This window comes from Semicossyphus pulcher, unplaced genomic scaffold, assembly GCF_022749685.1.
Source record: "Semicossyphus pulcher isolate SPU_LCO1_2020_fin unplaced genomic scaffold, fSemPul1.0.p SCAF_14, whole genome shotgun sequence".
NCBI lineage: Eukaryota > Metazoa > Chordata > Actinopteri > Labriformes > Labridae > Semicossyphus > Semicossyphus pulcher.
The window spans coordinates 22,108,915-22,135,245 of NW_027211648.1; the positions used below are offsets into that span (position 1 = coordinate 22,108,915).

At 37.0% G+C, this 26,331-nt stretch overlaps 1 protein-coding gene across 1 annotated transcript; it reads left to right on the forward strand.

Annotated features, from left to right (window-relative positions):
- The first annotated feature begins 9,435 nt into the window (after nucleotides 1-9,435).
- LOC138591665 (calpain-1 catalytic subunit-like) lies at nucleotides 9,436-26,282 on the forward strand. Its single transcript, XM_069662318.1, has 22 exons — nucleotides 9,436-9,448; nucleotides 10,140-10,394; nucleotides 15,558-15,627; nucleotides 15,817-15,935; nucleotides 16,049-16,182; nucleotides 16,282-16,456; nucleotides 17,041-17,115; nucleotides 17,209-17,294; nucleotides 17,894-17,968; nucleotides 18,394-18,554; nucleotides 20,077-20,243; nucleotides 20,606-20,617; nucleotides 20,710-20,918; nucleotides 21,333-21,378; nucleotides 21,543-21,611; nucleotides 22,146-22,203; nucleotides 22,340-22,401; nucleotides 22,624-22,692; nucleotides 22,880-22,958; nucleotides 23,907-24,020; nucleotides 25,290-25,342; nucleotides 25,511-26,282. The coding sequence occupies exons 2-22, from the start codon at nucleotides 10,158-10,160 to the stop codon at nucleotides 25,535-25,537; spliced, it is 2,097 nt and encodes a 698-aa protein (XP_069518419.1). The 5' UTR covers nucleotides 9,436-9,448; nucleotides 10,140-10,157; the 3' UTR covers nucleotides 25,538-26,282.
- The last annotated feature ends 49 nt before the right edge of the window (nucleotides 26,283-26,331 follow it).

A 26,331-nucleotide genomic window follows, 5' to 3' on the forward strand; every position in this document is an offset into this window, starting at 1 on the left:
TAGTGGGATTAGATGCAGAGAAAGCATTTGACTCAGTTAGATGGGTATTTCTGTATAAGGTTTTGAGAAAATTCAGATTTCAAAATACATTTATTAGAGTAATCCAGACCTTATATGACAAACCTACTGCCCGAATTAAGATCAATGGGGACCTTTCTGACACATTTGTTTTGGAGAGAGGAACAAGACAGGGCTGCCCAATTTCCCCCCTACTTTTTGCCTTATTTATTGAACATTTGGCTCAGTTAATAAGACAGAGTGAAGTTGTTAAAGGCATTAAGGTGGCAGGGATTGAACAGAAGGTGGCATTATTCGCTGATGACTTCCTAATATACTTGGAGGAGCCGATAGAGTCATTCGAATGTTTGATGACGTTGTTGAAGATTTCGGCAAACTATCAGGCTATAAGCTTAACATATCAAAAACACAGGTTATGACTTTAAACTATTCTACTTCAAAGAATTTGCAGGATAAATACAACCTCAAATGGGGAGCAGAATATTTAAAATATTTGGGTATAGCTCTGACAAAAGAAATCTCAAAACTGTCACAAGCAAATTATGAGCCCTTATCTTTGAAGATTAAATCAGACATGCACAGATGGAATCTTGTCCCCTTCCTCAGCCTGACTTCAAGGATAAGTGCGGTCAAAATTAATATTCTCCCTCGCCTATTGTACATCTTCCGCACTTTACCAGTTGAGGTAAATGACAACCAGTTCAGGGAATGGGATAAATGGATTTCCCGATTTGTCTGGCAAGAAAAGAAACCAAGAATCCGATTTAATATTTTGCAGTTAGGAAAAGAAAAAGGAGGACTGTCACTTCCATGTCTTAGATATTATTTCTATGCTTCACAGTTAACTCCTCTGCTTTATTGGTGCAACTGGGAATACAAGGCCAAATGGAAAGAATTAGAATTTGGTTTGGCTTCTAATTTTCCTCTTCAGGCCACAATTGCTGTTAGAGGACTTTCAGTGAAAATGGAAGAGTTTAAAAATCCTTGGGTAAGTCTTACATTCAAAATATGGCAGAAGGTGCTTAATTCATGTGGAATTCGTAATATTACTTTTTACTTTGGTGTTTAGATGGTGTGCCTATGATACAGATTTTCTTCCCAATAAAGGAGATAAAAGATTTGAATCCTGGATAAGGAAAGGTATGTTGTAAGACCTTTCCATTTACACATTAAAATGCATAACAAAGTTTTCAAGATCTACGGGACAAACATGGCTTAGAGCAGAGTGACTTTTTCAGATATCTTCAACTGCGTCATTATTTCAATCAGAAGTGCAAACTTACAGATCTATCAACAGCAGAATCTGAGGTTTATAAAATCCTGAAAGCCGCCTCCAGTTCAATACCGAATAAGTCTATTTCTAGATGGTATAAAGCTCTCCTTGAGGCTAAAAATGATAACACCTTGTACATTAAAGAAAGGTGGGAAAGGGAGACTGGAGTAGGACTCTCAGTGGAAGTTTGGGAGGAAATCTGCAGATTTCAGTGGTCCTCAACCAATTCCAGAGACTGGAGAGAACACTGCTGGAAAGATATTATCAGATATTTTACGAAACCATATCAGGAAAAATACAAAAAACGAAGTCGGGCATGTTGGAGACAATGTGGCTCAATGGAGGCAAACCATTTCCATATATTCTGGGACTGCCCCAAACTGAATTTATACTGGAAAGGCATTCACAACACACTAAACAAGATATTCAAAACTCAAGTACACCTGAATTTTGAAGGTCTTTATTTGGTTCACATTGTGTCAATAAAAAGGAGGAGTGATACAACGCTGCTGCAGGCCCTCTTGGCAGCTAGTAAAAAAATCATCACCATCACTAGAAAGTGGCACCTACATTGGATGACTGGTGTTACGTGCTGTAGTTTTGTGTTGTGTTTTCTGTGTGTGTATCTCTCTCCTGTGCTCCTCAGGTGCTGATCTCCACTTGCTGCAGCAGGTGATCAGGCTCACCTGTTACCACTCCAGCAATCAGGAGAGAGTATAAAGAGCAGCAGAGAGGAGACAGCCAGAGCCAGTGGGCCATTTGGCTTTGTGTGTGACAGACCTCTTCGTGTTCAGGTTTACTCTTTCAGTGGAAAGAGGGCGTTTCTTCGAGGCCTTAGTGTTTATTGTTATTTGCAGTTTTTGGATTATGCTATGTGTGATTTGTCTTATAGAACAGCTTCTCTTTTGTTTAGTAGAAGCTCGCTTTGTGTTTCCTTTTTGCTTTAGGTTGTTAATAAATCCCTTCAACTTTGCCTATACTTTGTTCATCCCTTCTTTTTCCTGGGTTTTAATTTATTGTTACTCCCCTCATCCCCTAGCCCATTCAGAGGAACGTAACAACTGGTTTGGAATAATTTTGGACATTTTCAAAATGGAGAAATTGACCTACATTTTGAGGATCCAGAAAGGCAAATTCTATCTAATTTGGAACAATTGGATTTAATTTATGCCCCCAATAAGAGCAGACTTTGTATGACCCCACCATATACTCGTACTCTCGTCCCCTCTTTTGGGATCCAATATAAATGTAAGCTCCCCTAGTTTTCTGTATATAGTTACATCTTTAATAATTTGTGTGATGTAAGCACATGTAGGAAACCTAATGTGTAAACCGTAACAGTGAAAGAAAAAGCACACAATGGTATGTAAGTTGAATGCCGGCGGGCAGGGGGAATATAAACATAGTTATTATGTAAATGTAAGTTTAGCAGGCTAAATGGATGTATTCTGAGTGAACTAACATGTGGCTGATCTTCTATTTTCTATGGATATATACTGCATGTGTATAAAGACTGGAAAAGGGAATATTGTAAGAAATATCCAATTGCTATCTATTTTTGTGATGTTACCTTTTCCAAATAAAGAATAAATTAAAAAAGAAAAATGAAGTGAAAAAAATACTTTCTTACCTAAAAGTTATGTTTTTCCTTAGAAATCTGGCTGTGTCTGCCATAGGGTGCTATTTCTCCACGTGAGGAATAAGGACTAAACTGAGCATGTTTCGAGTGAATCAGGTGATTCTTAGCTTTTACCGATTGAAGAAATTGAAAGTGTTACAGCTATCCCATGTTACAACCATCCCCGGGCTCCCCTACATTTTTTTGAAAATGCAAGGTGTGGACTGGTAAGCACACAAATTGCTAATCGAAACATGTCAGACCAAAACTTGTTTTGTAAAACTTCACCAAGTCACTGTTCTTTGAGTAGGCCTCATGCAAGAAGCGATATACGAACACATTTTCTCTTATTTTTGATCTTATGCATGATTTTTTCTTCTGATCGTACCCATTGATTTCCGGGATTCACCAATGTTTTCTTATTTTTGCTCTTCTCTTAGGTAAGGGAATTTTTTTACGATTGGTGGATACTGCTGTTTGATGCTTTGGCCATCCCGGCCTTACGCAGAGAGTGCACTTTGAGAGGTCGCACAGATTAGACGGATGAATGGCTGCTGAGCCGTTTCAGATTGCAGATTCCATCTTCCATATCAAACCACTTTTTTTATTTCAGTAACCGTGCGTCCCTCAGCTGACACAGCATTCACAGCATCACAATTCTTTTGCCATTGCTGCATTTTTTATATACCTGTAATGCAGTTCTCAGTTTCGTTGTATTTGGTGGCACCTAATGGTGATACAAGGGCGCTTTGGGCGCACACATCTGAATTCAACCAGACATCCACAGTTGGCTCCCTTTGTCATGGTGCTAACTCTTGATTTGCCATAGGCTCAATCACCATTGTGTTACCTCATTCGGCGATAGATAGTGACTTAACAGACATTTATTTAAATGAAAATCTTCCAGATTATATCTTTAAGTTGATTTATAAGTGCTTCGACTTCGAAGATCTTCTTCTTACTACCTTTTTTCGGTGGCATTTCTTCTTCTCCTTGTGCCTGATTTGCACACGGCAAAACATGCACTTGGAGTTTAAGGAGTGTTACCTGTGCTAATTACAAAAAATCAACAATGCCCCTCCAGTTTGAGATCAAGTGGGATGCATCATTCAGCTCTCCTGGGTAAGAGCAGATTGGGATGGTTAAGAACGTTTGGTGCATATGGCGTTGACTTCTCTTATTTTTTCTGTAAAGAGAAAATTAAGAGAACATTTAAGAGAAATTTCAGAGACTGTTGCTGCATGAGGCCCATTGTTTGCATGTTCTTAAAATGAAGGCTCACACTTCAGACACAGTGGTATGAGGAAACTGCTTAAAGGTCTTCACATACTTTGCCTCTTAACATCTCCACATCATTCAAAGCGCTTTACAGTACATGTCACATTCAACTTTTCACACATTCATTCACTGAAGGCAGAGGCTACCACACAAGGTGCCACCCTACCCATCAGGATCTTTCCTAAGCCTTTGACATACACCTTGCCTTCGGGAGCAATTTGGGGTTTAATATCTTGCCCAAGGACATGTCATCATGCAGGCTGGAGGATCCAGCGATAAAGTCATCCATCTTTCAAGGAGTGGATGGGTGCAAAAAGAAAGTTATTAGTGAGTCCCTCAATTATCTCTCTTGGGACATCAGAATCAGCGAGTGTATTCCGGGATAAAAAAAGAAACACACACAATAAATAATGACCCACATACAATACAAAGCATACACTAGTATTTTTATAAAGTATTGCTTGCTTGTCAAAACGTATGTAGCGGAAACACTGCTGGTGGTAACTCAGTTCACATTGACAGTAAAAAACAAATAACTTCTGTCTTGTCCAGAGAACCATCTAGCAGGGCTTTGAGGCTGAATTTGTCATTTAAAAGACCCTTTTCTTTTTCTATTTCTGCTCACGGAGGTTTGTTTATGCATGCTATCCACAACATTGCAGCTGCATCGCTTCCTGATTTCTCAAACTACAAGGCGGGCGGAGCTTGGCCAAATGCCAAGCTTGGCATCTTTTCTTGGCTGCAAGTTCATTCATATTCAGGGTTAGGTTCTGAGCTGTGGGAAATTCACATGAAGGAGTGAAGGTGTGCATCAGTTGATCAGAGGTATGTGCTCTCAAACAAGCAGAGTTGGCGAGTCTAAACGTGATGTCTGACTACTTCCATTGCACCTTTGTGTATAATGTTTAGCTATTGCAGTTCGTACACAGTGGTGGCTGTAATTAATTTTTAGACAGTTATATTTCGAAAGTAGACAACAAGTTGGGGAAATTATAGTTTTCCTAAAGATAGACAGTACGTTATCAGTGATTTGATGAAAATTCATCTTCTCCTCGGTGATAAAATAAATGTTATAATACTTTCTTTTCATTTACAGGTTTCCACCACATCAAACACAGACAACCACCTCCAACCAGAAGGGCAAAGTGGGAAATAAGAAGTAGCCAACTAACATTGTCCTTTTCAAAGTCACAATGTCATTGAGGATACGCTTTCCAAAGTGATGTACATCTGAGAGTATGTACAAAAGTACAACTCAAGTACAACCAGAAACTGTTACTGTAAGTATTTAACTTCAAATGTGCTGGTGTTTTCCTAGTTATCCTTGATTACTAGTTTTTTTTACTGCAGGTGTGTGTGTGGAGGCAGCAGTGGGATTGTCCACTCCAATTTAAGTGTATTTCAAAGCAGTTCAGGATTTAAGAAGGACATGGTGACATAAGATGATTTACCTTTACCTTTTATGGAAAATGAAATTCAATATTACCAGGGCTGCAGCTTGAACATTGTTGCTCTATATATAATTACGTGAGCTGGGTGGTTAGTTTGTCCCAGATAATCTGCACATAACATTATATAATTCCATATTAAGTTGTATGTAGCAGAGGTGGGAGTAAGTCATGCATGTGCAAATCACAAGCAAGTCTCAAACAAGCAAGTCAAGGCAAGTCATTGCTCAGGTCAAGCAAATCACAAGTCAAGTCATTTGCAATAAATTCTGATTAAAATTTAATGTTTTTGGCGTAACGCCCTCCATGTTTGCTGCCTCCTGTGTTGCCTCTGCTGTGTCCTGTAGGTTGCCAGGTTCGAGCGCACTGCACTACAAATCACCCAATCAGAGGTGCTGGTTTGGCTCAGTTGGTGGAGCGAGCGCTCCGTGTACGGAGGCTGCAGTATGTCGCACTGATCGTTGGTTTGACTCTCGTTCTCCCGATCCATTTGGTGCATGTCATGTAAAAAAAAGAAAAAAAATCATCTTTTAAAAAAACCCATGTTTCAAAACATAACTTAAAAAATTCAAATATTTAATTGAAAAAAGGTCATAAGAGGTCATACAAAGTAAAGTCCTTACGAGTCATCTGTCTCAAGTCTAAGTTAAGTCTCGAGTCATTAATGCCATGTCAAAGTGAAGTCGAATCTTTAATGAAAGTAATATTAGAATAGCTAACTTTTACTTCTACCAAAGTCTTTTTCAGCTATGATATCTGTACTTTTACTCACGCATGGCTTTCAGGTACTTTATCCACCACTAGTGACCATAAATACTGATATACGATATGTTTTTTGGTATTTATTCAGGGAAAGTTGCTAATTTATATATTTGTATATGCTCAATAAGGCCTACTGAGATTTCTTTTGTAAAAACATACCAGATGTCTATGTTTATCTTATTGATCTGCAACTATTGGTACTGAACTACTTTAGTGTAATATTTACAGGTTTTTAGTTAAGTGCTTAAACTGCCTTCTCCAATGTGTGTACTATTGCCAGAAATACATCATTGATTGCTTTGAAACTAAATAAAATATATTTTTGAAATAAAATGAAATGTAATTTTGAAAAATACTAGCTTTGTTTGAAATAATACTCAATCAATCAATCAATCAATCAAATTTTATTTGTATAGCGCCAAATCATAACCAGGGTTATCTCGAGACACTTTACAGAAAGAGCAGGTCTAGACCGACTCTTTGTTAAGTTATTTAAAGAGAGGCCCAACATCAATCCACCATGAGTAGCACTTAGCAATTCGGCACATTGGCAAGGAAAAACTTCCTTTTAACAGGCAGAAACCTCGAGCAGAACCAGACTCATGTTGAACAGCCATCTGCCTCGACTGGATGGGCCGAAAATGGGATAGAAGGAGATGCAGGATAGAGACAGGCAAAGAGAGCAACAACAACATATGTTCTTGTTACCACAACAACATATGTCCTTGTTACATGAACAACAACAGACACATACTTATGGTTACAATGCCAATAATAGTGGTAGACTAGGGTGAAGATTGGCTAAATAAATAAATAAATAAATAAATAAATTAGCGAGAGAAGCAGAGTAATGATAAAGGCTGAGGTAATCGTAATTGTAACAGTTGAAGTCAACAGGTCTACTATTAGCATTAGCAGCAACAATAATGATACTATGGGGAAGGCTGATGTTAGTAGTTGTTGCAGTCGAGCAGGTCCACAGCAGCAGGTGGTCTGCAGCAACGATCCAAATACTGTTCTGAAGTTCTATTATGCTTGCTTTTTTCTGAATCAATATTGATGATGTCAGTGATGTAAATAATGTAATGAAACACTAGTTGGAAATGCAGTTAAACAGTATTCTATTCTTGGGTTAGAGTTAGTTTTTTGTAGTGTCATTTTTAAAAGAACAAAATATGTAATACATAATGAATTAAAGTAAAGTAAATACTTAAGATACAGTTGATATAAAAAGTAGTGACTGGATTCAATACAATTAAATTCATATTTCATTACAAGTAGGCACAGCATGCAATTGAGTGAAATATACTTATTATACATCCATGTTGTAGTAATTTAATATGCTTGGATAAAATATACAAAAAATATGTCCTACAAAGACTTTCTAAGCCATATGTCTAAAGAAGTAGACTGAAGCATATTTTCACAAGTCAAGTATGTTTTGGTACACACCACATTATTCAAGAATGTACATACATAAAGTGAAACCATTTTGTACTTTAAGTAAGAGTAAACTTAAGAGTAACGCTAATGCAAATACCATATAAACATATTAAATATTTCTATAAAGCATGATTAAGCATATGTTACTTACCAAAGACTTTGAAGTAAACTTTTGACTAATATGTAGAAGTACAGAAGAATGGATCTTTAATGCTCTTCAAGTACATAAGGGGTACAAATGTACTAAAAACATGTATATTGTAAATTTAAAGAACATTTTCAATGCAATTAAGAGCACTTCGTTTTGTGCCTGGTATCTTTCCCTTCCCCTTGTCTTCTTTCCCTTCCCCCATTTTGCAATCCCCGCTGATCAGACTTCTTCTTGCATCATTCAGAAGCATGATGTGTCACAATAATTATACCTGTGCAAAACAAAGCCACTGTGTATGGTGATCCATAATAAACTAGGCTTTTTTAAGGGAATTTTTCATTAATGATAATTAGTAATTGAGTTATGTGGGTTTCACAAGGAATCATTGCAGCCACCAATCCAAAAGTAATATCAGGAAAAGTTACAGAAGCGTAAATGACAATATTTCTGTTGATTAAAACAAGTTTCTCATATTTTTTACATTGTACTATAATGTCTACGTACCTTAAATTACATAGTAAATAGACTATTGTGGATTTCAGGGGCTTTAAAAACTTGCAAAGCAAAAACACTCATTGCTGGAAAACAGCTTTTTAGTTTATAACATGTAATTTGGTTCTGGTCAGCTGATTTGCTCTACAGATCTACAGAGTGAGAGAGAAACAAAACCCTTTAGGCTATTAAAAAGACTTTAAAATAGGATATGACTGGGAAATGGAAAAAACATATGAGTTATGTTAATGGTGAACTAAGTTATGTAAGAAATATACCAAACAAGGTATTTAAAATATCAAATAGCATATATACTACATTACACTTCAGTATATTTTGTGACATGATTAGCTAAGGTTAAAAAACATCACCTTGAATTTCAGGGTGAGAGAGTTATTCTAAAGCATGTAGAATGCAGGATCAACACCTAAGGGTGTACCCTGCCTCTCACCTGCTTGTACACACTCCTTTCCTCACAACCAATAGCACAACCGATTTTCATTATGTAAGGGACACATTTCTTAAGAGGAAAAGACATGGCTGGCAACACCCCTAAGAAATTGTGCTGTCATTACAAGCTTTTAAACTGGTGAAAGATATATGTAAATTGTAATCTGCCAGTGTTTTCTAAGTAAAAGTTTTTTGTCTTCAATAACCATCCTAAAGATCAATGTCATGTACATATGAGGAAGCGGAATTCAGCTTGAATTTATCAACTTGCACATATTTTTTAATGAAAGGTAACCGGAGTGATCTATTATGGAAAAAAACACTGTTCTTATGTATTGTGTATCGCACTTGTCTCTATCTATCTCAGCTATGTGCGGTAAAATCTCAGGTTACCTTTTGTACAGTTTTGTAAAGGCACCTCCCATGCTTACAGGAATACCCTGAGGGGTTTGCAGGGATTATAAAAGAAGTAGAGCTCCACTTATACTCAACGAATTCTCTCTCTGGCTGGTGAGGTAAGATTAAGCTCTCTATATACATTGACATTATAAACAGGTTAATCTTCACTTTCACTTACATTTTACTAAATAACGGGTTATAATTGTATGCCCAGTTTGTATTGCTTAATCAACTGACATTTGAAACACAATAATAATCATGATTGACTACATAATGGGGTGATTATAGATGTGTTGGTTTTGTGGGTAGGTGTAAAAAAAGATTCCAAAACTTATGTAGAAACCTTATTTCTTCTCAGATTCTTTATGGCTTGAATGAACTGGTTGGGGAATAAATTATGTCCAAAATAGATAATACATTTAAATAAACAATAGCCTATTGTATAACATACTATTCTGATTACGAAGAGCTTGCTGTGCAAATTGCACAAATGATGGTGCAAACATGCTGAAAAGTTTTGTAAATTAGTGCAGTTCGCTCTTGTTTTGAGTCTGATTGTGGTGAGGAGCTGTCTGCACCTCCAATCTTGGCTGCGCGGACCTGCAGTCTCAGGCATTAACTGAGCTCCACACTGATAGAGCTAAACTCCATCCACAGATCGATGATGAAAGCAAAATTAAGGGTGCATTTAACCCTAATCTTTTTGTATCATTTGCAGAGGTTTAGCGGCCGCAAAAGCCATACAATCCTTAAGTGAATTAGGCCCTTTGTCTTTTAATGTCAAGATTGATCTCCTTTTCTGAACAGAGCTCAAACAGTACAACAATGCCTCCACCGGGTGTGTGTATGAACATCATCAATGCACGTCGCAAGAAAGATGGTTATGGGACCGCCGCTAATCCTGAGAAGTTCCTCAACCAAGACTTTCAGCAGCTGAAACAGTACTGTCTCATCCAGCGGCTAAGGTTCATAGACGATATGTTCACCCCTGATAAGAACTCCATTGGTGAAGACATATTGAGCCCTGCTGACATGGCCCGAGTTGTGTGGCTGAGACCAACGGTGAGTTGTTTTTATATAATTCAACCAGCAGAAAGCTAATCTCATTCATTATGACTTCATTAATGAGCATTTACTTTATTATTTTTGCCTTATTGCTACTTATTCATCAAGCAGGAACATGGCAAAACTGTGAGCCCATAAATGTTCTATTGCTTTACTTCTGGGTAGTAAAAGCCTTTTCAACTGTGGACGTGTTAACTTAATTCTGATCTTTGATAATGTTGTACAGTAAAGGTTAGCTTGTGTTGAATTCTGATCTTTCAGCTTCTTCCCTTCTTTTGAATGAGATTGTTGCTTGAGCTGGTTCAAGGCTTCATAGTGTTACCACTCTCGGATCCTCTAGGCACAGCTGTGAACATGCCAAGGCACGTAGCCAGCTGTTAGTGATAAACAACTTCCTTTTCCATGTGCTGCACTGTATACAGAAAAATAAATAGTTTTTCTTGTGACTGACTTTAAAGCTGCTGTGAGCGACCATGAGCGACAAGATTGATTATTTTAGTTATTATTATTATTATTATTTAGTTATTTCTAGTTATTTTTAATGCCTGAAACCACTAGGTGTCAGACGAAGTGCATGTTGCCTTTGTCTACATTTTCTAGAGCAAAAATTTTAAGTGAGTGATACATATGACTGTTAAAGAAAGCAGGGTGAGATTTTTTGTTAAAAACCACCACTGAAGCATGTACAGGACAAAATTAGTGCGAGATCGTGCGCACACGCACATGTCGGCGGTGGTTGGACGTGCCTACATACTACGGTGAGCGTAATGCCTCATTTCCTGTTTTCTCGCTGCTACTGTGTTGTCCTGTGCTGTTTGTAGCTGTTGCTAGAGCTAGAGCTAATCTGATGTAATTGTCATTACTGCGGTATTCAGCTGCTGTGTACTTGAACAAACACTAGTTTTCATCAAGCACTCTCGTTGTTGCATTAGTGACATATCTGCTAAACCCTTAACTTTATACTCGCTTAGCTGTTAGCTTAGCAGCTAGCTTAATCCATTGAAATGGCTTCTCCTTCTCCCTCTTGCTCTCCTGATCTGCCCTGTTTGGTGTGTCAGGTGTATAGTTCTACCTCGACCTCCTTTACGGATAAGGGTACTTGTATTTAATGTAGTATTTTTGGAGCTATGGAGGCGAGGATCACAGAATTAGAGACGCGGCTCCGCACCTTGGAAAACCAAGCATCGTTAGCTGCTGTAAGTCAGCAGCAAGCCCCCAGGGCTAGTAGCCGGTGAGGGCCGACCTAGCGTAGCTTCTCCACCGGCAACTCCCGAGCAGCCGGGATGCAGTGGATGGGTTACTCTCAGAAGGAAGCATAGCCGTAAGACGAAGCACACGGTTCACCATCAACCACTTCACGTTTCAAGCAAGTTTTCCCCTCTCAGCGACACACCCGCTGAGAAACCAACTCTGGTTATTGGCAGCTCCATAGTCAGAAACGTGAAGTTAGCGAAGCCAGTGGCCATAGTGAAATGTATTCCTGGGGCCAGGGCGAGTCCAATTTAAAACTGCTGACAAAGGATAATGGTAAATTTGATGAGATTATTACTCATGTCGGCGTTAATGACTCCCGGTTTAGCCAATCGGAAGTCACTAAAATTAATGTTGAGTCGGTGTGTGCATTTGCAAGGACGATGTCGGACTCCGTAGTTTTCTCTGGACCCCTGCCCAATCTGACGAGTGATGATAGGTAGAGCCGCATGTCATCATTCCACCGCTGGCTGTCGAGGTGGTGCCCAGCAAACGATGTGGGCTTCATAGATAACTGGCAGACATTCTGGGGAAAGCCTGGTCTGATCGGAAGAGACGGCATTCATCCCACTTTGGATGGTGCAGCTCTTTTGTCTCGTAATATGGCTAAGTTTGTAAGTCGTAAAACCTGACAAACCAGAGTTGAGACCAGGAGGCAGAGCTGTAGTCCTACACACTCCTCTGCGCGTCCCTGTGAGCAGTTTCCCAGCCACAATGTTAATGTTATAGAGACTGTGTCTGCCCCCCAACCCCGGCCTTTTATTACAGTTAATTCAAACTCAAATAAAAAAGGAGTAAATAAAAAAAATAAAATTTAAAATTAAAACAACAACCAAAGTTATGCCAAAAAATATGAGAAATAAATGTGGTCTGTTAAATATCAGATCCCTGTCATCAAAAGCTCTATTAGTGAACGATCTGATATCAGATTATCATATTGATTTACTCTCTTTAACTGAGACTTGGCTGTGTCAGGAAGAATATGTTAGCTTAAATGAATCCACTCCTCCCAGTCATCTTAATACTCATATTCCTCGAGACACTGGTCGAGGTGGTGGAGTGGCAGCTATTTTCAGTTCTAGTCTTCTAATCAACCCTAGACCAAAACTTAGTTTCAGCTCTTTTGAAAGCCTTGTTCTGAGTTTTTCACACCCAGCTTGGAAAACTTTACAGCCTGTTTTATTTGTGATAGTATACCGCCCTCCTGGCCCATACTCTGATTTTCTAACTGGATTCTCAGAGTTTTTATCAGATTTAGTCCTGAGTTCAGATAAAATAATTATTGTTGGGGACTTCAATATTCATGTAGATGTTGATAATGATCTGTCTTAGCATGGCATTTATGTCCCTTTTGGACTCTATTGGTTTCACTCAAAGTGTAAACCAGCCTACTCACAGCTTTAACCACACCCTCAACCTTGTTCTAGCTTATGGACTTGAAACCGAAAACTTAATTGTCTTTCCACCGAATCCTCTTTTATCAGATCACTATTTAGTAACATTTGATGTCCTATTAACCGACTACTCTCCAGTTAACAAAAATGTACTCACAAGATATTTGTCTGATAGGGCTGTAGCTAAATTTAAGGAAGCAATTCCAGCTGCTTTTAATTCTTTACCACATCTGTTTACTACAGAAAGCTCTTATGCTAATGTTAGTCCCTCTCAGCTTGATCAGTTTGTTGATAGTACTGCAGGTTTGCTGAGAGGTACTCTAGACTCGATTGCCCCCTTAAAAAAGAAGAGTATCAAACGACAGACGCTAGCTCCATGGTATGACTCAAAAACTCGTAACCTGAAGCAAATGTTGCGTAAATTTGAAAGAATGTGTCGATCCACCAAAACAGAAGAGTCTCGTTTAATCTGGCAAAATAGTCTTAAAAAATACAGGAAGGCCCTAAGGCATGCTCAAGGTGTCTACTACTCCTCTCTCATAGAAGAAAATAAAAACAATCCCAGGTACCATTTCAGCACTGTAGCCAGGCTGACAGAGAGTCAGAGCTCCATTGAGCCATGTATTCCTGTAGCCCTCAGCAGTGATGTTTTCATGAGCTTCTTTAATGACAAAATCATCATCAACATTAGAGACAACATTTGTAACCTCCTGTCGTTAAGTGGTGCAGATGTATCTTTGGAAACTGCTCAAAAACCTGATGTTGACCTTAACTGTTTTTCTCCAATTGACCTTCCTGAGCTAAATTCTCTGATATCTTCGTCTAAACCATCAACCTGTCTTTTAGACCCAATTCCAACCAAGCTGCTTAAGGAAGTCTTTCCCTCAATTAACACTTCTTTACTAGATACGATCCATATGTCTTTATCGACTGGCTATGTACCCCAGTCTTTTAAACTAGCTGTAATTAAGCCACTTCTTAAAAAGCCTACCCTTGATTCAGGCACCTTAACTAACTATAGACCTATATCTAACCTTACTTATATTTCAAAGATCCTTAAAGAAAGCAGTCACTAATCAATTATGTAACTTTCTTCATAACAACAGTTTATTTGAGGACTTTCAGTCAGGATTTAGAGTCCACCATAGCACTGAGACAGCCCTTGTGCGAGTTTCAAATGATCTACTTACTGCTTCAGACAGAGGACTTCTCTCTGTACTCGTCCTGTTAGATCTCGTGCCGCTTTCGACACGATAGACCATCACACCCTGTTACAGAGACTAGAACATTTAATTGGCATTACAGGATCTGCATTAAGTTGGTTTAAATCTTATTTATCAGATCGATCTCAGTTTGTTAATGTTCATGATGTGTCTCCTATGCACACCAAACTTAGTCATGGAGTTCCACAAGGTTCTGTGCTCGGACCGATTCTTTTTACCTTATATATGCTTCCTCTTGGTAATATCATGAGGAAACACTCCATTAATTTTCATTGTTACGCAGATGATACTCAATTATACTTATAAATGAAGCCAGACGAAACCAATCAGCTATCTAAACTAGAAGCATGCCTTAAGGACAAAAAGATCTGCTTCTCGCGCTCATTTATTTTTTGCTAATTTTCACACTAGTGTACCACTATTATTGGCATTGTAACCAAAGTATGTATTACCTGTGGTTGTTCATGTAACAAGGACATATGTTGTTGTTGTAACAAGAACATATGTTGTTGTTGCTCTCTTTGCCTGTCTCTATCCTGCATCTCCTTCTATCCCATTTTCAGCCCATCCAGTCGAGGCAGATGGCTGTTCAACATGAGTCTGGTTCTGCTCGAGGTTTCTGCCTGTTAAAAGGAAGTTTTTCCTTGCCAATGTGCCAAATATTGCGAAGTGCTACTCATGGTGATTCATGTTGGGCCTCTTTTTAAATAACATAACAAAGAGTCGGTCTAGACCTGCCCTTTTTGTAAAGTGTCTCGAGATAACTCTGGTTATGATTTGGCGCTATACAAATAAAATTTGAATTTGAATTTCAGATCAGAAGTAAAGCTTTGTCCACAGGTGGCGCCAAATCAACACAAACCAAAAGTCCCTCACAGGAGATTTAATTAAAGGGTCTTACCTTTGCCGAAATTTGAACATCAACACAATGCAGATTTGTAATTTGTAGATTCGTAAATTTAATGAAGTTTTGTCAGGTCTGTCCTCAAGAGGAGAAGAAAACTGCTACTAAAATGCTTATTTTCTGAACAGAGGTCGGATTGATCACTTCTGATACATTTGAGGAAGTCGCGAAATCTGAACGCTGAACGGCTTTCCTGACACCGACTATTGTGTTTTATATCACATTACTATCACTTACGCTTTGGTTCAGTTTTAATATAGAATATTGCATTTTGTGCAAGAAAAAAACAGTAGTGTATTGCTGTACTTGATGTGACAGTTGGACTGCTACTTTAACTTTAATACACAAATGTTTAATTTGTGTATTGTATGTTATTCCTCTGTTTCAGAAACTTGTTACAAATCCCTCTTTTACCGTTGACGGGGTCTCCAGGTTTGACTTTGGACAAGGCTTAATTGGTAGGAAATGTACTTCACTGATTAATATCCATACATTTGTGACAAAGAAAACAGGGGATATTGTTCAAATGGTTTTTGCCCTCTAGGCTGTGCAAGTATTCTAAATAGTTTGTAATCTTGTGTATGATACTGTTCCTTTGCCTGTTAAGTACAAGTTTCTGACAACACAATTGGATTTTTTTTACTCAGGAGACTGCTGGTTTCTTGCATCTATCGGGGCACTGACATTCCAGAGTTACATCCTTGAGCAAGTTGTTCCTCTTGAGCAAAGTTTTGATGAGGACTACTGCGGGCTGTTCCACTTCAAGGTAAACTATTAATGCCAGCAGAATTTGTCTTAGGATGGTTCTGCTAAATGGTACTCACAGTACTTAAATTTGCTATAAAATGCCTCTCATTCTCTCCTTTCTAATGAACTCAGTTCTGGAGATTTGGAAGATGGGTGGATGTCATCATTGATGACAAGTTACCAACAATTGATGGCAGACTGATCTTCGTTCACTCCAAAGATCCAAATGAGTTCTGGCCTGCTTTGCTTGAGAAAGCCTATGCAAAGTATGTAAAACTATATTTTGTTTCTCACACATAAAATTAAATACTTGACAATGAGATTTTTTAAAATTCTCTAAGTAATTTTACACTCACTTGTGTCAGGGTGTGTGGTTCCTATTCCGACATGAATGCTGGAACTCCTTCTGAGGCTTTGGTGGACTTCACTGGTGGTGTTCACATATGTGTCCAGCTGTCAGACCCCCCTCCAAATCTGTGGGAACTGATGTGCAGAGCTGGCCAATCTAAGTCACTGATGGGTTGTGGTACACCACAGGGGGTATGCACAGATTTACCACACAAGCACACACTTACTGGTTCTAAATAAAAGTTTATTCATGGTGAAAATATGAGGTCAGTTTAATAAAAACAGCATACAGGTAGCATGAGTATTGCAGGTGATAAAAAAAATCCAAGGATAATGCTGAACAAGCCAGTATTCATAACAGCTTTGCACTTGCACATCTAAATAGAAGCTAGTAATAATAATACATAACCATAGTAAAAATAATTGTAGGACAGGTGAAAAATATCTTCTGTGACTTATTTTATTTGTGCTAAGAAAGCAGATATGAAAGTCATTGCACGTCAAAGAACTAAAAAAACAACAACTTCCGTTTAGATCCATATTATTAAACAACATTGTAACCTAAGTGTACTCTTTCTATCCCCTTTTATTATTTACTTTTTTATTGAGCTTAAATCTAAGCGTTTTCAATAAACATGATGCATTTGCAACTCTTAGCTTTTTTGTAGTTGTACTTGGAGTCTGCTGTTTTCTAAGTAGGAAGTAGTAAACAATGTCAAATGTTGGTCTTTTGTTAACTATTTAATAACACGTTACATTGTATGTTAATCTTGTAGGAGACATCTGAAAACACTGTACTACCAAATGGATTGGTCCAAGGTCATGCCTACACTGTCACTGGTGTGAAACAGGTGATTTGCATTTGTTTTTAAATCATTGCAACATACATTAAACCATTATTCAGTTAATATTATAAGTTGTATTCTATGACAATTCTTGGTCAGATGATGAGCAGAGGGACACAAGTAAACCTGGTGCGCTTATGGAACCCTTGGGGTACAGGAGAGTGGAACGGAGACTGGAGTGATCGGTAAGAATCACACTAATGACCAGCTGTCATTTGCTACTTTTACTGATAAATGATAAAATATTGAATTGCATATGTATTTAGTGGCACACACAGGTACATTTCTTGAAAAAGTTCTCTCAACAGTTTGTCTCTGCTCTTTACTATTATAGTGTTTACCATAAAATGCAGCATTACATTTACTCTACTCTACTCTCTTAATACACACAGCAGCTTGTTCGCCTCTCAGATGGATATAAATTACTTACATGAAAGAAGATTAGACGGCAAATATACTCAGGTGGCCGTTTACATACCTGGGCAGCTCACCCAAGCAAATTCTATATGCAGAAAAAAATGCTTGTGTCTTATCATCAAATTGGTGCTAGATGAGTCTACACTCAACTTTAGTCTTTGAAAAAAATTTAATTGTTTGATCCACTTAAAAGGTGTGTTATTTCACTTTTACTGTATCATGCTAACATGAGTAGCAAGGACATTATAATGCAACTTTTTACCATTGTATGAAACTTGTCTTTGAATGTTATTTATAACAATAACAAAAGGAATATAAAGAACAAAGTTGCCTTACCTCTTTCTTCACTGACAAATTGCTTCCGCAGGTCCCCTTTGTGGCAAACTGTTAGTCCTCAAGATCGTGAGATGTGCCTTTCTGTGGGTGATGATGGGGAGTTTTGGTAAGCATGTTGAAATTAAAACGTGACAAATCTTATTGATTGTTACTTATAAAAATGCAAATATGCAAATGTGTACCAATGGGAGCTTCCAAAATAACTTTTTTCTTAAATTTAAATATTTCTGTAAAAATGTAAACTTACAGCTTAAAACCAATTAAATAACATTTAGTTTAATGGGATTGAAAGTACTACACCATTTTACATACAAAAAAATACAGTAAAAGGAGTTTGTCACTTAAATGAAAAAATATGTTTAATCAAGTGTAATGTAATGTAGTGTAATTTGGAAATATAATTTTATTTTTTGCTGCTAAATGTATAGATATACAGTATATACAGTATATGTAATTATCTTTTTGATGAATCATGTCAATTGCAAATAAAAAATGATGTGCATTGTCTAAATTGATTACTGATGTTAACAGGATGACCCTGGAAGACTTCTGTCGGTTTTACTCGGATCTTGACATCTGCTGCCTGTGTCCCGACTTTCTGGATGGAAGCTCTTCATGCCACTGGAAGACCTCTTTCTATGATGGTAGATGGGTCGCAGGAACCACTGCTGGAGGATGCATGAATAACCTTGGTACAATTATACAAATATTTATAGCACTATCTGGTGACTGCAGGGTGTAAATTTGAAAAATGTATACATTATTACAGTGTTAATTACTTTTTATTATTGTTTTCTTAATGCAATAATTAAATCCAAATGTAACCATTCAATTTATTAACATTAAATATGAAATAGGTCTGTAAAGCAGCCCTCCCTCCCTAAATACCTAAAAACACCTACTTTGTCTTCCTATGCATCCATATGTTCCAAGAGTTTTCATAGTTGTACACTGTGTGCTGTTTGTCAGACAGCTGGCAATTGTGCCACCCTACCCCATTCTCTGAGTAAGTTGTTGTAAGTAATTTGTTGAGAAAGCTATTAGCATGTTTATAACTTGGGCTTTGTTTTAAACTTTTGTTTAAAATTTGTTTACATTTGAGCAAATTCACAAAAATTAAAAAGCATGCTAAACTTTATGGAGCCAGACCAGTCTCAAAAAGAATAAATGCACACAGAAGGATTCACAAATATATTCTACGATTAGTATATAAATGACCTTCTTCAAAAAAAGATTTTTCAGTGCACACAAAAATATTTGTCCTTCCTTCGCTAGCGGCTAGTGATGATTCCCTGTTGTAAAGAAATCGAGCCACAGCAGGGGAGTCTCAAAATACCCACACACAAATGCAGTGAAGTTCACAAACCAAAAACATTTCGTGAATGCAGGTTAAATTGTTTGTATATAAATGTCACAAAGCCCAAAAATGTTTTTGTTAAAAATTGCAAATACTTTTGTATACATATATTTGTGGATATTCATTACACATATTTCAAACAAGGAATATTTGTGCATGCGTCAGAAATACATTTGTGAATCTTAATTTATTTATTCGTGAATTTTTTGTCCGAAGGACACATATTTTGTGTGCAATGAAAATATTTTTTATCCTTCTGTGTGCATTTATTCTTTTTGAGACTGATCTGGCTCTATAAAACTTTGATACTCAAAAGATTGAAAAACCTGAGGATTCTTGAATAAGTTCTTGAGTTGTAAGTCAGGAACATATTTTTTTCAGTGATTTCTCTCTGCACCTTTCCTTCCACTCTTTGTTCTACCGTAGGAGTTGCATTACACAGTTTAAAAACATCTGGGGAAAAATAAGAAGGCAAAAAGTCCCCTGAATTACTTTAAAATAAATAACACTGAAATGCAATATATATTCCCAAATGAAAAAGTAAAACCCCTTTTAAAGACACGTTTTGTGATTTCACTTCAAGATGAATTATTATTTCATAATTTTACATGGAATAAGGGATGGGACAAATAATTGTACAACTAAAATTATGTTTTCAATTAAATTTCAATATAATTTATTTAAATTATATAATAATAATGAATATCTAAACTTTTTTCATAAAGTTACATCAAATTATTAAATGATGAAAGTTATATTCTTTAACAGTCTATAATTATTAGGCTCCATGACAGCGACAGATAGATTAACTGGTTGCAAGATTGCTTTTCAAAATTGTTTCCCTTTTTGCCTTTCAGAGAGCTTCTGGACTAATCCACAGTATCGAGTTAAAATAGACAAATTATTCAGTGAATGTTCTGCAAAACAGGGTGAAAAAAACATGCTAGTGTCCCTTATGCAAAAACCTGACAAGAGGAACAGACGCCTGGTCGAAAATCTCCACATTGGATTCTCTGTATTTGAGGTAAATAAATGAAAACACCTTTTTTGTTTTTCATAAATATAAAATTCACTGCTGAATCTAAAATTCAGCCTTTACAGTTTTGTGGCTTAGGTCACCTAACAAAATGCAAACACCTGAAAGAAGCCCTTGAATTAAATTTGAAAGGAGCCTATGAGTCTCTATTATCCACTACTCTTTTCGAAAGGTTTCAAATTATTTTTTTTTAGAATTAGGGAAATGAACCACTTAAACCTCTATAAGAGACCATTTAATGTCATTATTATTATTATTTTTTGCATTATTTGTATTGTTTCCTATTGTCATGATATTAATCCATCAATTGTTTTGTAACATGAACAAATTTTTTTCTATTTCCTTCCAAGGTGCCCAAAGAAGTAAGTAATATTTTTAGCATAATCGTCATGCACGTATTTGACCATCTACATTGCTCAGGTATGAGAATCGTGAATTTGTTATGCTTTTACAGTACGAAACACACAGGGGGAAGTTCCCAGCCTCTTACTTCAGCAAGAACAAACCTGTTGCCCAAACCAAAACATACATGAACGGACGTGAGGTGATGGATTTCATAATGCTGAAGCCTGGTGAATACCTGATTGTGCCATCCACATTCAGTCCCAATGAGACTGCATCCTTCATCCTGACCATCCTCTCCAAGGCAGAGACCCACGTCCAGTAAGTCACTCACAACTCACGAGTAAGCCTTTAAAAGTAAATTTAATCTCTTTTTAAGTATACCAATGGCAAGAGTAGTGTAAAAAAATAAAAGTTAATTTAAAATTGTATTTATAAAATAAAAAAATACTCTTGTTACTTTTTAATCATATTATTACATCCATAATTAGTATCATGCAAATTAATGTTTTATCTTTATCTTATCCTATAAGGATTACTATATTTAATAAAAGTCTCTCCACTTTATTCGCAAAGAACAAAGTGGTATTAGCCCTCTATTAGGTTTACTTTTTACTAGGTTTAGCAACTTTAGTGTCATTACAGAATTTCAAATTGTTACTCCTTTCACAATTAAATAGATAACAAATTGATGATCACAAGTAATGTACTGGTGTATCTTGTCTTTCCTCTCAGTGAAAATTCTGGTGGCCACAACCACGCACATATGGAAGTGGAAGAGGTGTGCAAGGTTTTTAAGCATATACCTGATGTTCATATTATCTTGGCATTACCATTGTGTTACGTGTTGATTGCTATGTAAATAATTAATGCACTGAGCCATTTTAGGTTTCATATTGTAAGCATTGATAATCTGTGGAGCTCAAAGCATTTTATCCTTTGCAGCCCATGCCAGTCAAAAAAGAAGGAGATGAAGAAAATAAGAGAACCTTGTTTCGTCAATACTCTGACAAGGTAATTCGTCTTTAAGCAATAGTGCAACTATACTTATTTGCTCTGCCAAACTCTCCATCAGTGTAGACTCCTAGATGTTACTGCTCCAGGTCATGAAAGAGTAAGAAAAACAACTACTAGTAAAACTAAAATTGTTATTTTTTACCATTTTAACTTTTTATTGATTAAACAAACATTCAAGTCTTTCTCAGCTGAACAAACTGTCTGCATACAAACATGAGAGTGGTATCAATCCTTTAATCTAACTGTTGGGAAGAAGGTGAATACGTAATTTGAAATATTCTTTTATTAAAATGTATCTAGATGTCTTTTTCTTTTTGCTATTGGAGCTATTCTATTCTTTTTGGGTTGACAGTTCATTTTGATCAGACTTTCAAAAGTTAGTAATGGAGTCTTTTTGCTACTACTTTGTCTTTTATAACAAATCCATTAGGTTGAACATAATACATATATATCCTCAATATGAAGATAACCCTGATTATTATAACAAATGTGAGCCAACGGAGACTCTTTTTTTTCTAATTTCTTTTCCAGTACGAAGAAGTTGATGCGGAGCAGCTTCAAATGATTCTAAATGACAGAATCCTGAATGGTTTGGACTGTAAAATTCCAGCAGGCTTAGCAACATATGAGCTAAAATTACTACAATACATCTAATCTTGATTAGAGCTGCAATGTTGCTAGGTTAAGGCCTAACGTCTCACTATTTTATTTTAATTGTTATTTAGGTGATTTGAAATCTGGAGGCTTCAGCATTGAAGCCTGTTGCAGTATGGTTGCTCTGATGGATGTATCCTTTATCTGGTTTTGCAAATTGGTGTAAAAAAAATTTGCAAGAGGAGAAATCTGTCCTCTTGAGAGAAGAAAATGTGGTCAACGTAACAACCTAAGTAGTACACATGCCACAACATGCCTGCCCTTCTGTTTTTCACACACATGAATGGTTTAAAGGTCGGGGAAATCTCATGAAACAACATGTGCTGCTTAAATACCTTAATGATGGGTTACAAAGACATCAATCACTGGCAAATTGAACATCGAGGAATTTGGTCGTTTGTGGAAGAAGGTCATCACATTCAAGGTAAAAGAAAACAAACAAGTGAAGGTTAAAGCCGTTTAATAAAACAAATTACTGATGGCTTACTAATAATGACAGACGTAGGGTTTCATCCTGTGATTATGTTTTTTGTATGAACATAGTTTGTGTATTATTGCTGTATTTTGTCATGAGTTTCACATAACTGTCTGACTGTCTTCTCTGTAACTAGGACATTTTCTTTCGCACTGATGTTTCGCAAACAGGAACACTCTCTCTGAGTGAGCTCAGGAATGCAATCATGGCTTCAGGTAGATGTTCAACCTCTTATTATGTACCACTACTACCTACAGAAACCTCATATAATTTACCACTAAAACTGGCATAACTATGACCTCAGGTGTGAAAAACTTTGGGTGTGGTGAAAAAGTTAATGTTTATATATATATAATGATACTAGTATGTACTACTTTAATATTCATAGACTGAGGGTTAATGTCTCTATCACCTGTGTTAATGGCTTAAGAACAGGCAAAATAGATGTTTGTGTTGATTATCAGGATAATAATTCACAACACGATAATCTTGAAAAAGGTGGGTTTAAAAGTTTTTCCAGGTGAAAACACAATTTTCCATGCTAATTTTTCACTTTGTTCACCTGTTGAAACATATGTATTAAAAAACAAAAAGTCTTTGAAATGGTGCGCTACATTTGATCAGCTCCATTAGGAGTACTCTGTGATGAGTTTGTTGTGGCCCTGCATGTTAACATTCATTTAAATGTTCTGTAATGTCCACTGAAAAAGCACGACCTGTAACCCTGTCTGGCTTATCTTACTCTGCCACTCGCTTTCCTCTCTGTGCCATGAATTGAGCGATCTATGTGCGTAAAAGAAGCGTTTGAGCACCGCTCCTCGGCTCAACCAGCAGACCTCAATGTGAGGGCAGCCCATGCGTGATCAGATAAAAGAGCATCAAATTGGTGGTCTATTTATAAAAATCCCATATAAATAGGCCTATATATATTTTTTTCTTCCTTCCTGTCTCCCAAATGTCTTGCAGGCCTGACGAGACCTCCTGTCGGGCCGCATCTGGCCCGCAGGCTCTATCTTTGACACCCCTGAGCCACGGCTTCGTAAAAGTGTGCCATGGTTTAAAGAAATTATAATTAATCTGGAGATATTCATTAAGAAAACAAAAGTAAGCTGAGGCCCCAATTAAAATCATACCTTATCTTTTGTCCTACGTATGTTGGTTAGGAAAGAGAATCAGCGATGAAATGCTTAACTTGATGGCTCTGCGGTATGGCTCCTCTGGACACATGACACTGGAGAGTTTCATCAGTCTCATCCTTCGATTCGACTGCATGAACCGTAAGTACATTTAACTTGGATAGCTGATGACAGTAGACAACAGCTTAGATATAATGATACATTTCAGACGTTTTTGTTGAGTTTGTGTCTATTTCTGTGAAAAGGTAAATGGAGTGTACTTATATTGCGCTTTTCTAGTCTTCAGACCACTCAAAGTGCTTTTACACTACTGTCGCATTCGCCCTTCATACTCACATTCACACACTGATGGCAACGGCTACTATGCCACTCTCCAACCAGGATCTATGCACATTCATACACCTAAGGCTGTGCCTATGGGAGCAGTTAGGGGTTCATTGTCTTGCTCAAGAACACTTTGACATGTAGACTGTAGCACTCATTGATTGAAACCAGAAACCTTGCCACTGAGAGACAACCAACTCTACCACTGAGCCACAGCCGTAGTCAGCAAAAAGTTTTAGCTGCTTATTCAAAAACATGTTAGCAATGTGCTCAACACATTTGAAATATTTTACTATATATATTGTATTATTGTATTTAAGACCTGCAGAACAGAAACTTTGTAAATAGAGAACAATTGGAACACCCAAGTCTAACACTTGTAGGACTTCTATAGCTCTATGTAACAGTGTTCCTACTTTTTAACACAGGTTTATCTGCCATAGAAACATTGGCTTCACAGACACACACACACACACACACACACACACACACACACACACGCACACACACACACACACACACACACCAGACAAAAACACTAAGGCAGAAAAGCTGTGAAAAGTAGTGAACTGACCAATTAGTGAAAATGTAATGTTGACTAATTAAGATAATTGATGATGAGGCACAGCTATGTAGTGAGGTTTATTTCGTATTTATGTCAACGCAACCTTACATGGTACACATAAACCTTACATGGTACACATGGCAAACATACATGCTAATCATTAGCAAAGTTACACTAATGATGCTGATGTGATGTCGAAAATGATTGAGGGCTTACATGCCAAAATGTCTGGTTGGTTGTCTGAAAAAATCTATCAGCGATGGCTTATGTAAAAAATCAGACAGAAATAAAATAGATTAATTCATTCATTCAATATTGTGAGCGTGTAAGCATGTTAATGTCCACATTTAGCTTTAATTTGTACTTGTACCAATGCACCTTTGGGTGGACTACATTACATGTGTCCATTGCATTCTACTGGCAGCATGCATTTTGAACTTCTATAATGGCATGTGACAGACTCTCCATACTTGCATTCACTGTTCTTTGCAATAATAACTAATTTTTGTCTTTCTCAAAAGAAATCTTCAGCCAGTTGTCCAATGGTACGACGATGGTTCTTTGCGAATCAGAGGTAATACAACTTCTTCCGAGCTGGTATTAATTTCCTGAATTTTTTTAGGAGCAAAAATATGACAACCTTTCAAACATTTAAATAATCTTGGATAACAAGATCATGATTTGAACTAGTATAACGGATACCTTGAAGCACATTAATAATCTATTCCTCATTAATTTGCAGTGGATGTACCTTACAATGTACACTTAACCTGACAGAGAAGATGATCTACAGGAATAATATGGAATTACAGCAGCAGATGATGTTAGAGCAAAATACATCAGGTATTACATGGTATAAAAAACAGAGCATTTACCTATATCTTGGCTTATGTTTGGGGTGTAACCTGTGTCCTCCATTTCTTGTTTTCTTCTCTGTGTCTCTTTCTTTACCACTGCAAATTAGAGTGGGGGAACAAATGGATAGTTCATGCAAAGTGTAGCAGACACAAATGACATTTATGAAATTTGCAACAGCATTGACAAAAACACAATTTAGGAGTGTATGAATATGATATCATTATTACTAGAAATATAATGTTTGTTAGAAATGCTAGAATTTAATATAGCTTTAGACCACTGTAACCAAAGCTGGAAAGTGTGGATCCGGAACAAAAAAATTGTCAAAACCACAATGATGAATGGTGTTACACCCCTAGATAATGTATTGTACATTAACAATTGTACAGTCATTGGAAAAAATAACCTGTAGACCCCATTGTATGTTTTTAAGTTTACATTTTAGCCTCTGATGTTTCAGTGTTTCTCTGTGTTCCAGCTTTTCCGTTTTACCGTTATGTTGTAATGAGCTTAAAAGTGTAGCCATGCTAGCAGTCAGATAGACCCTTTGGTATACAAACAGAAGAATTTCAACAATTGGGATGGATTGTCATTAAATTTGTTGTCAATGCCAATTTTCCTTGCCCAAGCTTCAATAAATATTTCAGCTAAAGGTATCAACATCTCCAGGGCATCTTTCTTTCTGGAAGGTGAATAATCATAGAC